At 46.0% G+C, this 17,127-nt stretch overlaps 1 protein-coding gene across 1 annotated transcript; it reads left to right on the forward strand.

Moving 5' to 3' along the window:
* The first annotated feature begins 2,916 nt into the window (after positions 1–2,916).
* LOC139468746 (uncharacterized) lies at positions 2,917–7,844 on the forward strand. Its single transcript, XM_071250872.1, has 4 exons — positions 2,917–3,026; positions 5,940–6,074; positions 6,411–6,531; positions 7,776–7,844. The coding sequence occupies exons 1-4, from the start codon at positions 2,987–2,989 to the stop codon at positions 7,783–7,785; spliced, it is 306 nt and encodes a 101-aa protein (XP_071106973.1). The 5' UTR covers positions 2,917–2,986; the 3' UTR covers positions 7,786–7,844.
* The last annotated feature ends 9,283 nt before the right edge of the window (positions 7,845–17,127 follow it).

Below are 17,127 nucleotides of genomic sequence, written 5' to 3' on the forward strand. Positions count from 1 at the left end.
GCAATTTTAGAGATTGTTGAATTTGCTCAGGTCATTTTTTATTTTTCATGGTATTCTTGGACCTTGTCAAAAGTATGCAACAAATGTATTCCGCCGAGGGAGGAAGAGGTGAGGTGGGGAGAGTGAGCTAGCACTATAAATCGGCATGAGTCCGGACTAGTACAAGCAGCCATACAAACACACACACGTACATGCACGTCGCTATATAAGTGCAATAATCTTGGACGCCACGTTAAACCCCATTTTTGTCCACAAACTGTTGACTTCCTTTTTACCTTAGTTCCACTTTGACAAGGCACAATCATGACGGGTGGTCATTTATGGAGTTAACATCGCCTTCTTGGCGTTTGTTATTTTCTTGAAAATATACTGTAAATTTCTCACTTAACTCGTCAGTCGAGACCGTTCGTGCGCAAAGCCCCATTTTTGTTACTTGACCAGTGTGTATTCATTCGTTTCCAACAGCCATCTCAACCTTTTCAAGTCTTGTTTTTGTTAAAGTTGATTTTGTATATAATCATATATACATGTATGATACAGAACTTTCGCGACCCTAAATATCTTTTGTTACTTTTGCTTATATTTTTTTATGATGCAAGATGCACTCCACCAAGTCGACCAAGTCGATGTCTCTACTGTCTCTGGTGTTCAACTTCTTTCAACTGATCGACTCACTTAATATTCAGGTTCAAGTGTGACACACACCTGGCGACCGCAACGTCATAGTAGATTCCCTGTCCTGACCCGATAAATCCTCTCCCATGGAATGGCGTTCACGTCCGATTTTCAAGTGGATTTAGCAGTTATTTCTGTGCCCTGACGTCGATCTCTTCGCAACCTGCTTCAACACTCAGCTATCCTGGTTCGTATTTCCCATTCCCGACCCTCAGGCTTCGGACCACGACGCATTAGCAATATCGTGGTGCCTACATGTTTATTATTTTCACCCAACCGATGTTCTACCTTGGGCGTTGCAGGAGATATAGTCCACCAGTCATTTCACACTGCTTTTGGTCGAGCATTATTGGCCGGCTCGGACTTGGTTCACCACGCTCATCCAACTTGCTCTTAGAATGTTTAGTTGCTGATAGAAAGTTTAGTTGCAGATAGAAGGTTTTATCGTCTGCCTCTAAGGGTCGACTTCTCCTTCAACCTCACTCCCAGCTGCTCCATCCGTCACTCCCAGTTGCTCCATTCGTCAGTCCTAGCTGCTCCATCCGTCACTCCCAGCTGCTCCATCCGTCACTCCCAGCTGCTCCATCCGTCACTCCCAGTTGCTCCATCCGTCACTCCCAGTTGCTCCATCCGTCACTCCCAGCTGCTCCGTCACTCCCAGTTGCTCCATCCGTCACTCCCAGCTGCTCCGTCACTCCCAGTTGCTCCATCCGTCACTCCCAGTTGCTCCATCCGTCACTCCCAGCTGCTCCATCCGTCACTCCCAGCTGCTCCATTCGTCACTCCCAGCTGCTCCATCCGTCACTCCCAGCTGCTCCATCCGACACTCCCAGCTGCTCCATCCGTCACTCCCAGCTGCTCCATCCGTCACTCCCAGCTGCTCCATCCGTCACTCCCAGTTGCTCCATCCGTCATTCCCAGCTGCTCCATCCGTCATTCCCAGCTGCTCCATCCGTCACTCCCAGCTGCTCCATCCGTCACTCCCAGTTGCTCCATCCGTCATTCCCTGTTGCTCCATCCGTCACTCCCAGCTGCTCCATCCGTCACTCGACATCATCAATATATGCGTTTGGTGCATTTACAGAAATATCATGTTGTGATTGGTTACTCCAGACAGGTAGCCAAATCAATATATGAGGCCCACCTCAAAAACAGAAAACATCTTCCTCTTGGCTCTGACGTACTTTGCAAAAATCTACTTTCCAAAAATCAACATCCCATACACCCAGATCAGTTATTTTCTATTACACCTTTGAATCTATTTTGAATCCTGAGGATACCAAAGACATATTGTTGTGTCCAGTACACACTCTTCGGATTTTACCGGAAGAGGCTTTTTATCCTGCTTTGTGTCACAATTTCGTTTTGGATTCCGTCGGTAATTCTCGGAGCTTACACCTTTGTTGGCCTCCTTGCTTTCCTTACTTCAAACACGCCATGTTGCCTCTGCTATGGCTTTACACAGTCATTGTAGTTTGGAGGAACACTTTGGATGGATACCATCTCCGAGACATTACTGTGACTGACGTCCAAGGTCTGAAACAAATGTCTGGACCTTTGGTGTTCGCAAAACAGGTCTCTGGAAACATCTTCACAGATAAAAGTTGAAGTGTACATGATCTTGTTCTGTGTAGTCATTGTTTTCTCTTGTTACAATAAACATTGAAATTGTTTTGATTGAGATTTCCCAGACTCAGTATCTGACTGGAGCATATTCTCATTCGTCTGTTTAGTGTTGATGACGAGGTCGCCACGTGGAGCACATGGTCACCAGTGTGACCGGTCATCTCTTCTGCACGCCTCTGCTTTGGGTATGTTATGTTTGGTATTAGATCGACGATCCTCTTCTAGATGTAGTTGATCATTCCTCTTCTCACCTGAACCTATCGCTTCAACCCCTGCAGGGGTTATGAGGGTCACACGAAAGTGCTATAAGAAATTTCAAGATTTCAAAACATTTGAACTCCATAGTGATTCTTTTTACAGAAGGTCTCCAGCAATGTATGCTGATTGTATTTAAGGTGTCGTCACATCCCAAAGGCGCGGATCGTTGCTCATTATATCGATCACTTGATCGTCCTGTCCACAGAATACTCCCTTTACTTCAACAGTCTAATTTATGTATACCTCTCAACCACTCCTTTGCATGATCACGAAAACATGTGTTATCAAACAATCGTGCAGCAAACTTTTATCATGACATGATTTTCAACTGAAATATATTTGCTTGTTTTCAAATACTTAGATAAGCTTTAACATATAAAAGTTTGTGAGAAGTGGGCATGCGCTCATATTTAGAGAGGCAAACATCATGAAGACTGTATGTGTCCTGGGACTACTGGCTGTGATTGGTAGGTATACACACAAATGAGGATAGAAACCTGGTAGACCGTTTCTGATTCACCGTGCATAGTTGTGTCCCTTATGTGTTGGAATCCACGTTCGTCTTGATTGCATTTCTCGGTTTCTCAGCGCCATTCCGTGCTCGGGGCCTCACCATAGTGGCAACCGTCAAAGACGTGCATCATTAGAGCTTTCCTCCCAGTTGAAGTTAGCATACACGATACAAGTGAGAGCGGAGTTGAACCTTAATCACTCACTCCAACTATTATAATGTTGGAAGAAATAAGGCCAGATGATGTCCACCTTCTCTGGTGCCGCACCGCAGGCTCATCACAAACATATTCAAACCTTTGTGTCCGTGTCACAAATGGCGGGCGCTGGTATCTCCGAATTGTATTTGTCTCTGGAAGAAGGATTGGAACAATTACAGTGTACCCTAAAGGAATGAGGAATCTTTAACAGGTCTCATAACCACATGTACACCAGCTGCTCAGCGTACGGCATTAAGCAACTTACTGCAGTCAAACAGAACGACCGCCATATTGCTCATCCTCTACCATGTTCGCTCCGCGACGCCGCCGCCATATTACGCCTCAGGCCGTCGATTCACGTGGGGTATCATGGAGCGCCACCAACTCGGTGAGCACAGTATTGCAAGGCTTGCAGTTGCTGCAGTTTTGTAACATTAGTGGTGGAAACCAAGTTGCAACTTGTACGACAGAAAACATCTAAAGTCACAGTATACAGCGGCACCGAATTTCGGCTTTGTTTACATTTCTTGGCTCGGCCCCACAATGCAGCTGTGGAATGTTTCGAGTCAAATTATTATAACATATATTTATGAATCCTACTTAATGCTGCATGGAATCATGGCTAACCGCACACTGAATGGATAATGACGTATTCAAACAACTATCCAGTTTAGTGCCGTTGTAAATATTTCCCTTAACATAAGGATGCAGGCAATTAGGTAGAAGAGCCCTTCAGTTGGCCCTGTTCGAGGATGTTCAATGTACGTCATTACATATTTGTTATTATCCCAGCTCCATTACAACATAAGGTTAATCTTAAAATAAGAAAATTAATTAAGTTTGCTCTGTACCAATGTGTAGTGTAACAAAGTATAGTTTATGACGTCAAAGTCCTCGTTCTTTCACTATGAAAGTTCAGGTCAAAACTATACTTTACTACACTACACATGGGGTTCATCGTTAGGGCAAATTTGATTTCTTACATATTCTCATTGTGTAGAAGCACAGAATCAGGACTATAGGTCAGTCGTGGTGTGTACGACCTCTCGGAAGTGAAACATGCGGACACAGCTTCAGATAGATGGACAGACCGTCAGACAAATTTATATCGTATATGTGGCCATGAGGTCAATAGTACAATGACATTTTGTTGTAGGAAAATTCGTCATGGGGCACCATTTGTATTTTGGATCTGAACAGATTTACACATTTGAGTTTTGTATTTATTCAATGGATCATCTTTCGTTCAAATACCTTATTAACAGAAACTGAGAAGAATGTGGCCATTTTGTTTGTTCATTAACAGTAGTTACTGATAGTTAGGTGGGTATTTGAATCTTATGTCTTCATATTCTGGACTTATTTATAACACTTGGTATTAATCCGCTTTGTGATATTTGCAGTTAGGACACACCGATGTTAAAACATCCTTATGTTTGGGATGTCTGTATAACTGTATATGGGGGGTATCTATACCACACCTGAACTTAGTGCTCCATAAACATACAGATCGAAATGTTGATAAATACGTTTATGGTATTACGTCCGTCGTAAACATGGAATAAGCATGTAGCGAGTGTGAACATATGATATCAGCTGATCAGTTTTGACAACACATGTCTTTACATCGTTGTTTAACATTTTTAAGAACATGATTTTATTTCCAACATCCTGGGATGTTCACGCATGCGCAAATCCATGAGAAAAAGAAGCCCAGTTCATATCTCCCAAGTTGTCCAGGTGTTTAAGCATGTAATAGCATCGTCTAGAGTATCGTGTAGCTGGTTGTCTGAGCAAACGTATCCAGTATGAGATAACTCTGCATTGATAGTTTTCAAATATTGGGTACCTTCAGCATTCTGCTGAAATTGCCTTATTTGGTGACCGGTAGCTGACGCCAAATGCAAATTTACAAATTTGTGTATAGATTTTCTCAATACTGGGGCGATATACGGTTCCGAGCTGTACATCAGTACTGGCAGTATATTATCATCAATTACCCTGAACAGCTATTTAACAGGTATATTTCTAAATTTAGATATTAGATGCTCAGCTGAATACATTGCTTTAACTGCCCTTGAAAGTGCTATGTTTTTGTAGACACAGTTTCATGGCGTAAGGCTGTAATAACGTCAGGTCTACTTATCACACCTTAATCTAGTCACAGCCTCCAGATAACGCGGAGTCCATATTGTGTGTTTCTAGAAGTTTCTGCGAAGATCAAAATGGTGAGTTAAAGGTCCCCAAAGGCTGGGCGATCTACAGTAACACGTGACCTGAACACGTCCAATCAAAGACGTTTGTACACACGTGACCGTGACCAGTGTTAAAGAGCAGATTGGTTAGGTGAACCAATAACACTTCACTTTGCTACATCAGTACGTCATCAATTGATCATGACATCTAAACGAAGCGACGTCAGTTAGGTGCCATGGAAGGTGAGACATTTCACACTTGTTTCTTTCTTAAGGTGACAATAGGTACAAGTTTATGTGAAACTCGGAATAGCAAATTATCTGCCCCTACTCAGGAATGCTTTAAAGAAGTTAGCTACTCACTCTGGACATAATTATTTCTCGTTGGTTGTGCACTGACGACCTCTCTACAAACGCCATTTGCCTTCCTGTAACTTTTACTCTGCAAAACCCAGTTGTGCTATTTGTGTTGTAGTGGTCTCCGTGCAGGGAGAAGTGTGTAGCAATGTCCGTGACTGCACCATCACTCAGTGTAACTCTGGTGGATCTATCGCATGTGAGGCGGGAACCTGCACGTGCGTCGTTCTGTGTGCTCCGGAACCTAACCTAGGTAGGCCTGGTGTCATACCTCTTGGAATAGTGACCATATTTTGAAATTTAAAGGGTGAGCATGTAGATATTAAAAATGTTTGAAATTGTCTCGAAAAAGTATGTGTGAAACAATGAGTGGCACTGGCGATATTACCAGGGTTTCTGACAATTATTGATTTACTAAATGCAGTTCATAATTTTTATCAAAGGGAGTTAACCATTTATCACACGTTAAAGTTAACATGTGCATATACCTATCAGATTGGTGTTTGTATTATTGTGTGCCTTCCACATGATTGTGGATATAACTGTGTAAATCTTTCTTACATAATAATACCTGACACCACATCCACAGCCAGATGCAGAAACCAGAATGAATGCTTTGACGCTTACAACAATGGCCAGATAGACTGCACGTGCCAGCCTGTCTCCGACCTCCACTGTATTGACGGATATTGTCACTGTGGCTACCCACCGTAAGTATACAAACTGCACCGTATGGACGGCCAGTGTCACTGTGGCTACCCATCGTAAGTATACAACCTCAACTGTATTGACGGTCAGTGTCACTGTGGCTACCCATCGTAAGTATATACAACCTCAACTGTATTAACGGCCAGTGTCACTGTGGCTACCCATCGTAAGTATACAACCTCCACTGTATTGACAGTCAGTGTCACTGTGGCTACTCATCGTAAGTATACAACCTCAACTGTATTGACGGTCAGTGTCACTGTGGCTACCCATCGTAAGTATACAACCTCAAATGTATTGACGTCAGTGTCACTGTGGCCACCCATCGTAGGTATACAACCTCAATTGTATTGACGGTCAGTGTCACTGTGGCTACCCTTCATAAGTACACAACCTACACTGTATTGGTGGCCAGCGTCACTGTGGCTACCCATCGTAGGTATTCAATATCCACTGTATTGATGACCAGCGGCACTGTGGCTACCCTTCATAAGTACACAACCTACACTGTATTGGTGGCCAGCGTCACTGTGGCCACCTATCGTAGGTATTCAATGTTCACTGTATTGGTGGCCAGCGTCACTGTGGCCACCTATCGTAGGTATTCAATGTTCACTGTATTGATGGCCAGCGTCACTGTGGCCACCTATCGTAGGTATTCAATGTCCACTGTATTGACAGCCAGCGTCACTGTGGCCACCTATCGTAGGTATTCAATGTCCACTGTATTGACGGCCAGCGTCACTGTGGCCACCTATCGTAGGTATTCAATGTTCACTGTATTGATGGCCAGCGTCACTGTAGCCACCCATCGTAGGTATTCAATGTCCACTGTATTGACGGCCAGCGTCACTGTGGCCACCTATCGTAGGTATCCAATGTTTTCTGTATTGATGGCCAGCGTCACTGTGGCCACCCATCGTAGGTATTCAATGTCCACTGTATTGACGGCCAGCGTCACTGTGGCCACCTATCGTAGGTATTCAATGTTCACTGTATTGATGGCCAGCGTCACTGTGGCCACCCATCGTAAGTGATCAACCTCAAATGCATCAACGAAGAAGCGATGGTAACACACCAAAAGTTGAAATCCAGTCAACAAGTCATTCACACTGCAATTTCTTCTACCTAACGATACCCAGCTACAACTGTATTGACCTTCACATTGTAACCGTTGTAGTTTCAGTAATGATCATTGTATGTAGCAGTAATGTCCTACTGACATTTTGTTGTGAATTCTTTTCAGTAACAACTGAGCGTGAGGAAGATGTGTATCCACTATTTGAAACTAACAAATTAAAGTACCTGCTGTTAATCTTAGTTTCTTGTGTTGTTTTCAAACTTTATCATGGGGGGAGTGTTGTCGTTTCGAGTTGCCAGCACCAGCAACAGGAAGAGAGTCACTTGTACAAGGACGTGGGTGTGTAGTCAGTTATCATCTTGTCCACAAAGTCATATTTGACCAAGTCGTGCTTCAGTTGAAACATTGATAACCAAACAGTCTGCTGCAAAGCCGTTCTAACTTTCTTGCATTATAGTGAGTGAGTGAGTGAGTGAGTGAGTGAGTGAGTGAGTGAGTGAGTGAGTGAGTGAGTGAGTGGGTTTGGTTTAATGTCGCTTGGAACATTATTCCACTTATATCATGGTGTGTCAGCTTAATGTGGGAGGAAAGCCTGAAGTGATGCAGGTCTCAGACCTTTACCACTTCGATGAAACCCACCAGCGCAGGTATGGGGCTGACAAACCCAGAAACATAATCGTGGCGAACCAGAATACTTGCATTTTAGAACATTAGTCGAAACAATAACTACAGTCATTGAAGAATTTGTCTCAATGAAATAGAATTAATTTAGGATACAATGTTGTATACCATGAACGTTTCATGATCAAGAACATTTGGACAATACAATGTCTCCAAAATTCAACACGATAATGGAGGAAAACAAGCTTTCTGTCTTCATGCTGACCACTGACTTTATAAAGCGTGGGGCTAGTGGCGACCTTGGTTTGACCATGGCGTATGACATTGATTTTATAAAACATAGGGGTAGTGATGATCTAGGTTTGACCATGGTGTATGGCATTGACCTTATCAAACATAGGGCTAGTGGCGACCTAGATTTGACCATGGTGTATGGCACTGACCTTATAAAACATAGAGCTAGTGATGATCTAGGTTTAACCATGTTGTATGGCATTGACCTTATAAAGCGTGGGGCTTGCCGCGATTTTGGTTTGACCATAGTGTATGAAATTGACGTGTAACCGTGGAGTCAATTGCAGTCCAAGACACACATGCTCTTACATCTGCCTGCTAAAGCCCCTCCTGTTACCCAGTGACACACATGCTCTTACATCTGTCTGCTAAAGCCCCTCCTGTTACCCAGTGACACACATGCTCTTACACCTGCCTGCTAAAGCCCCTCCTGTTACCCAGTAACACACATGCTCTGACATCTGTCTGCTAAAGCCCCTCCTGTTACCCAGTGACACACATGCTCTTACATCTGTCTGCTAAACCCCCCCCACCCCCCGTTACCCAGTGACACATATGCTCTTACAACTGCCTGCTAAAGCCCCTCCTGTTACCCAGTGACACACATGCTCTAACATCTGCCTGTTAAAGCCCCTCCTGTTACCCAGTGACACACATGCTCTTACATCTGTCTGCTAAAGCCCCTCCTGTTACCCAGTGACACACATGCTCTCACATCTGCCTGTTAAAGCCCCTCCTGTTACCCAGTGACACATATGCTCTTACATCTGCCTGCTAAAGCCCCTCCTGTTACCCAGTTACACACATGCTCTTACATCTGTCTGCTAAAGCCCCTCCTGTTACCCAGTGACACACATGCTCTTACACCTGCCTGCTAAAGCCCCTCCTGTTACCCAGTGACACACATGCTTTTATATCTGTCTGATAAAGCCCCTCCTGTTACCCAGTGACACACATGCTCTTACATCTGTCTGCTAAAGCCCCTCCTGTTACCCAGTGACACACATGCTCTTACACCTGCCTGCTAAAGCCCCTCCTGTTACCCAGTGACACACATGCTTTTATATCTGTCTGATAAAGCCCCTCCTGTTACCCAGTGACAAACATGCTCTTGCATCTGTCTGCTAAAGCCCCTCCAGTTACCCAGTGACACACATGCTCTTACATCTGTCTGCTAAAGCCCCTCCTGTTACCCAGTGACACATATGCTCTTACATCTGTCTGCTAAAGCCCCTCCTGTTACCCAGTGACACACATGCTCTTACATCTGTCTGCTAAAGCCCCTCCTGTTACCCAGTGACACATATGCTCTTACATGTGCCTGCTAAAGCCCCTCCTGTTAACCAGTGACACACATGCTCTTACATCTGTCTGCTAAAGCCCCCCCTGTTACCCAGTGACACATATGCTCTTACAACAGCCTGCTAAAGCCCCTCCTGTTACCCAGTGACACACATGCTCTTACAACTGCCTGCTAAAGCCCCTCCTGTTACCCAGTGACACACATGCTCTTACACCTGCCTGCTAAAGCCCCTCCTGTTACCCAGTGACACACATGCTCTTACATCTGTCTGCTAAAGCCCCTCCTGTTACCCAGTGACACACATGCTCTTACACCTGCCTGCTAAAGACCCTCCTGTTACCCAGTGACACACATGCTCTTACATCTGCCTGCTAAAGCCCCTCCTGTTACCCAGTGACACACATGCTCTTACACCTGCCTGCTAAAGCCCCTCCTGTTACCCAGTGACACACATGCTCTTACACCTGCCTGCTAAAGCCCCTCCTGTTACCCAGTGACACACATGCTCTTACATCTGTCTGCTAAAGCCCCTCCTGTGAACCAGTGACACACATGCTCTTACACCTGCCTGCTAAAGCCCCTCCTGTTACCCAGTGACACACATGCTCTTACATCTGCCTGCTAAAGCCCCTCCTGTTACCCAGTGACACACATGCTCTTACATCTGCCTGCTAAAGCCCCTCCTGTTACCCAGTGACACACATGCTCTTACATCTGCCTGCTAAAGCCCCTCCTGTTACCCAGTGACACACATGCTCTTACATCTGTCTGCTAAAGCCCCTCCTGTTACCCAGTGACACACATGCTCTTACATCTGCCTGCTAAAGCCCCTCCTGTTACCCAGTGACACACATGCTCTTACATCTGCCTGCTAAAGCCCCTCCTGTTACCCAGTGACACAATTGCTCTTACATCTGCATGCTAAAGCCCCTCCTGTTACCCAGTGACACACATGCTCTTACATCTGCCTGCTAAAGCCCCTCCTGTTACCCAGTGACACACATGCTCTTACATCTGCCTGCTAAAGCCCCTCCTGTTACCCAGTGACACACATGCTCTTATATCTGCCTGCTAAAGCCCCTCCTGTTACCCAGTGACACACATGCTCTTACATCTGTCTGCTAAAGCCCCTCCTGTTACCCAGTGACACACATGCTCTTACATCTGCCTGCTAAAGCCCCTCCTGTTACCCAGTGACACACATGCTCTTACATCTGTCTGCTAAAGCCCCTCCTGTTACCCAGTGACACATATGCTCTTACAACTGCCTGCTAAAGCCCCTCCTGTTACCCAGTGACACACATACTCTTACACCTGCCTGCTAAAGCCCCTCCTGTTACCCAGTGACACACATGCTCTTACATCTGTCTGCTAAAGCCCCTCCTGTTACCCAGTGACACACATGCTCTTACATCTGCCTGCTAAAGCCCCCCCTGTTACCCAGTGACACATATGCTCTTACAACAGCCTGCTAAAGCCCCTCCTGTTACCCAGTGACACACATGCTCTTACAACTGCCTGCTAAAGCCCCTCCTGTTACCCAGTGACACACATGCTCTTACAACTGCCTGCTAAAGCCCCTCCTGTTACCCAGTGACACATATGCTCTTACAACTGCCTGCTAAAGCCCCTCCTGTTACCCAGTGACACACATGCTCTTACATCTGCCTGCTAAAGCCCCTCCTGTTACCCAGTGACACACATGCTCTTACACCTGCCTGCTAAAGCCCCTCCAGTTACCCAGTGACACACATGCTCTTACATCTGTCTGCTAAAGCCCCTCCTGTTACCCAGTGACACACATGCTCTTACACCTGCCTGCTAAAGCCCCTCCTGTTACCCAGTGACACACATGCTCTTACACCTGCCTGCTAAAGCCCCTCCTGTTACCCAGTGACACACATGCTCTTACATCTGCCTGCTAAAGCCCCTCCTGTTACCCAGTGACACACATGCTCTTACATCTGCCTGCTAAAGCCCCTCCTGTTACCCAGTGACACACATGCTCTTACATCTGCCTGCTAAAGCCCCTCCTGTTACCCAGTGACACACATGCTCTTACATCTGCCTGCTAAAGCCCCTCCTGTTACCCAGTGACACACATGCTCTTACATCTGTCTGCTAAAGCCCCTCCTGTTACCCAGTGACACACATGCTCTTACATCTGCCTGCTAAAGCCCCTCCTGTTACCCAGTGACACACATGCTCTTACATCTGTCTGCTAAAGCCCCTCCTGTTACCCAGTGACACATATGCTCTTACAACTGCCTGCTAAAGCCCCTCCTGTTACCCAGTGACACACATGCTCTTACACCTGCCTGCTAAAGCCCCTCCTGTTACCCAGTGACACACATGCTCTTACATCTGTCTGCTAAAGCCCCTCCTGTTACCCAGTGACACACATGCTCTTACAACTGCCTGCTAAAGCCCCTCCTGTTACCCAGTGACACACATGCTCTTACACCTGCCTGCTAAAGCCCCTCCTGTTACCCAGTGACACACATGCTCTTACACCTGCCTGCTAAAGCCCCTCCAGTTACCCAGTGACACACATGCTCTTACATCTGTCTGCTAAAGCCCCTCCTGTTCTCAGTGACACACATGCTCTTACACCTGCCTGCTAAATCCCCTCCTGTTACCCAGTGACACACGTGCTCTTACACCTGCCTGCTAAAGCCCCTCCTGTTACCCAGTGACACACATGCTCTTACATCTGTCTGCTAAAGCCCCTCCTGTTACCCAGTGACACATATGCTCTTACAACTGCCTGCTAAAGCCCCTCCTGTTACCCAGTGACACACATGCTCTTACACCTGCCTGCTAAAGCCCCTCCTGTTACCCAGTGACACACATGCTCTTACATCTGTCTGCTAAAGCCCCTCCTGTTACCCAGTGACACACATGCTCTTACAACTGCCTGCTAAAGCCCCTCCTGTTACCCAGTGACACACATGCTCTTACACCTGCCTGCTAAAGCCCCTCCTGTTACCCAGTGACACACATGCTCTTACACCTGCCTGCTAAAGCCCCTCCAGTTACCCAGTGACACACATGCTCTTACATCTGTCTGCTAAAGCCCCTCCTGTTCTCAGTGACACACATGCTCTTACACCTGCCTGCTAAAGCCCCTCCTGTTACCCAGTGACACACGTGCTCTTACACCTGCCTGCTAAAGCCCCTCCTGTTACCCAGTGACACACATGCTCTTACACCTGCCTGCTAAAGCCCCTCCTGTTACCCAGTGACACACATGCTCTTACATCTGCCTGCTAAAGCCCCTCCTGTTACCCAGTGACACACATGCTCTTACATCTGTCTGCTAAAGCCCCTCCTGTTACCCAGTGACACACATGCTCTTACAACTGCCTGCTAAAGCCCCTCCTGTTACCCAGTGACACACATGCTCTTACACCTGCCTGCTAAAGCCCCTCCTGTTACCCAGTGACACACATGCTCTTACACCTGCCTGCTAAAGCCCCTCCAGTTACCCAGTGACACACATGCTCTTACATCTGTCTGCTAAAGCCCCTCCTGTTCTCAGTGACACACATGCTCTTACACCTGCCTGCTAAATCCCCTCCTGTTACCCAGTGACACACGTGCTCTTACACCTGCCTGCTAAAGCCCCTCCTGTTACCCAGTGACACACATGCTCTTACATCTGTCTGCTAAAGCCCCTCCTGTTACCCAGTGACACATATGCTCTTACAACTGCCTGCTAAAGCCCCTCCTGTTACCCAGTGACACACATGCTCTTACACCTGCCTGCTAAAGCCCCTCCTGTTACCCAGTGACACACATGCTCTTACATCTGTCTGCTAAAGCCCCTCCTGTTACCCAGTGACACACATGCTCTTACAACTGCCTGCTAAAGCCCCTCCTGTTACCCAGTGACACACATGCTCTTACACCTGCCTGCTAAAGCCCCTCCTGTTACCCAGTGACACACATGCTCTTACACCTGCCTGCTAAAGCCCCTCCAGTTACCCAGTGACACACATGCTCTTACATCTGTCTGCTAAAGCCCCTCCTGTTCTCAGTGACACACATGCTCTTACACCTGCCTGCTAAAGCCCCTCCTGTTACCCAGTGACACACGTGCTCTTACACCTGCCTGCTAAAGCCCCTCCTGTTACCCAGTGACACACATGCTCTTACACCTGCCTGCTAAAGCCCCTCCTGTTACCCAGTGACACACATGCTCTTACATCTGTCTGCTAAAGCCCCTCCTGTTACCCAGTGACACACATGCTCTTACATCTGCCTGCTAAAGCCCCTCCTGTTACCCAGTGACACACATGCTCTTACACCTGCCTGCTAAAGCCCCTCCTGTTACCCAGTGACACACATGCTCTTACACCTGCCTGCTAAAGCCCCTCCTGTTACCCAGTGACACACATGCTCTTACACCTGCCTGCTAAAGCCCCTCCTGTTACCCAGTGACACACATGCTCTTACATCTGTCTGCTAAAGCCCCTCCTGTTACCCAGTGACACACATGCTCTTACATCTGTCTGCTAAAGCCCCTCCTGTTACCCAGTGACACACATGCTCTTACATCTGCCTGCTAAAGCCCCTCCTGTTACCCAGTGACACACATGCTCTTACATCTGTCTGCTAAAAGCTCTCATTTTCCACATTGACACACATTGATTTAGAGAGTGCATAAGGATTAAGAGGGAGAACATGGATTAGATCCACGACCTCTTCAGATTATTAAACTATATTCTGAGATTGGTATTTTTCAAATCTAGGCGACTTAATCTCACTTCCCAAACAAAAACAAGAGGTAAGTGCAGTAAGTAACTGATGTGCAAGCTTTAGACTTAACTTGAGCTGAAATCGCTTTCAACAGCAGTCTCGTAGTTTTCAATAATATGTTTGTCTAAAGTTGATTTTGTACATAATCCTGTCTAAATGTATGATAAAAAATTGTCGTGACCCTTGATAAAAAAATTATACTTTGATAGTGGAAACACGAAACTACTTTATAAGTCGCAAATAAAAGGGATGGTGAACCGTCCCTGTGTGTTAGATAGGGACAATTTACATTTCAAGGTTTTACATTTATAATGAAATAATTGAATTTTCCGTTAAACAAATACACAAAATGTATATAATAGATAGGATATTCCATATGTCTCGTGAAATAAATACTCTCTGCCCTTGACTTCAAGCATGCCCTGTGTCCCTCTACTTCCGCTACAACACTGTCCTATAGAGAGGCAAACTGTAGCACAACGTCAATTTGTGATCGGACATAGCGTCTCTAACCATCACCAATGGACTTAGCGACTAATGCGACATCATCAATCGAATGATGGTACTGCCGCCATAGTAGTGAACGACCGCAATGACGTCACAAACCGGATTACTGACCGTCCCCAGTAACGCTGGACCCTAGTCGCCTCTTCAGCAAGCATAGTCGCGTCATACGGCAAGAATGGGTTGCTGAAGATCTATTCTGACCCGGATCTTCACGGGTCCTTAGATGCCTGAGAAGAACCCGATCCACATAACACAGGTTGATTATCATTTACTTGGACAGAGAAACGTTCTCGGGCAGGTTGTACGGCCCACTGGTCGTCGTGGAGACCAATAGTAACTGTTGTTTTCACAGTGACGATCGTATTTCGACCATAGTGCAAAATGTTTGGGGTTTTGTGAATAAAACAAATACAATTTCCTTTTACAACAAGTTAAGATTATTGTTTAAAAATAGTTAGAAAGATCAGCACGAGCACAAGGGCAGACAAATGTCATCACCACCATGTCCAGCAGCCATGGCCAACCGTCAACAGCTACTGTCCCTATGACTGGACTGCAGGCAGGGGCAGTTCTGATGACCCCTGGGGGTGGCGCTAATGACCCCTGGGGGTGGCGCTGACAAGGGAGCGCGAGGTCATGACCATAGTGTGTGGTGCGCGAGGTTCTGTGACAATCAACTAAATAAGTTGGTCTATCAAGGAGGATTATGCCGCGGCTTCTGGTCGGCTTGAGGAGATAACGACATTACAGATCGGCTTGACTCCATGATGGCATTAGGGAGAGGCAAGCACCTGCTGCCCACCTCACAAATACCGAACCCGTGCGGGGCCCCATGCTTGTAAAAACAGCCGACTAAAGTGATGACTGGGCCTGTCACCTGGGCGGATCTGTGGCATAGGGATCCAACAGCATATGTACTTGCTCACACTATCAACCATTGGTTTGGCAAGCTTGGTTTCGACTATGTAACGAGAGAGAGAGAGAGAGAGAGAGAGAGAGAGAGAGAGAGAGAGAGAGAGAGAGAGAGAGAGAGAGAGAGAGAGAGCATCTCACTCGAATGTCTTTTGATATTGTATATATCAACAAGAGTTGATCAACGAGTGTCTACTTTTATCAACGAGTGTGGATATATTTGATATCAAAAGACACGAAGGTGGTGAGATTTTATTTATCATCCAACATCATTCTTCCAACTTTTTCAGTTTGTAATCAGTAATTAGCAGTAATAACTAATGACGTAAACTTGTGATGCAATTTCATTGCAGCGATATCTACACTCACGCGATATCTCCTGTGGGAGCCAGTTTGGGATGATATCCATATATAATGGGTATATAATGGATGGTAGTCAAAATGCTACACAGGATGGTTGGTTGCCACAAAGTTCAACCATTATCACACTGGATGGTCGCCACAATGCTACATTCAATCATTATCACACTGGACGGTCGTCACAATGCTACATTCAACCATTGTCACACTGGACGGTCGTCACAATGCTACATTCAACCATTGTCACACTGGGTGGTCGTCACAATGCTACATTCAACCATTATCACACTGGATGGTCACCACAATGCCACATTCAACCATTATCACACTAGATGGTCGTCACAATGCTACATTCATCCATTATCACACTGGATGGTCACCACAATGCTACATTCAACCATTATCACACTGGGTGGTCGTCACAATGCTACATTCAACCATTATCACACTAGATGGTCGTCAAAATGTTACATTCAACCATTATCACACTGGATGGTCGTCAAAATGCTACATTCCGAGGCATTTTATTTAGCAATATATTTTGGTCAGTCTCTAGAACTTCACTTGGCCCTACTATGATCAAACACGCTGTTCTTTTAAACCAAAATCGGGTCAACTAAGTAGCCATGCTATTAATTATTGTTGTTCTCCGGGTCCATAATTATGAAATGGAACCAATATATTCAGTGGGTTGAGAGGACGCACTTAGGACAAAAGTGGGTAGCGTTAGTGATGTAGGCGGCACCACAGCATATAGAG

This window comes from Haliotis cracherodii, unplaced genomic scaffold, assembly GCF_022045235.1.
Source record: "Haliotis cracherodii isolate W230 unplaced genomic scaffold, xgHalCrac1.p SCAF_2, whole genome shotgun sequence".
Classification (NCBI taxonomy): domain Eukaryota; kingdom Metazoa; phylum Mollusca; class Gastropoda; order Lepetellida; family Haliotidae; genus Haliotis; species Haliotis cracherodii.

Bases quoted from the DNA above. Each gene is read 5' to 3' on its own strand.
- LOC139468746 (XM_071250872.1), top strand. From the start codon at position 2,987: ATGAAGACTGTATGTGTCCTGGGACTACTGGCTGTGATTG. The intron at 3,027-5,939 runs GTAGGTATACAC...TTTGTGTTGTAG, and splicing joins GGGACTACTGGCTGTGATTG to TGGTCTCCGTGCAGGGAGAA. The intron at 6,075-6,410 runs GTAGGCCTGGTG...CCACATCCACAG, and splicing joins TGCTCCGGAACCTAACCTAG to CCAGATGCAGAAACCAGAAT.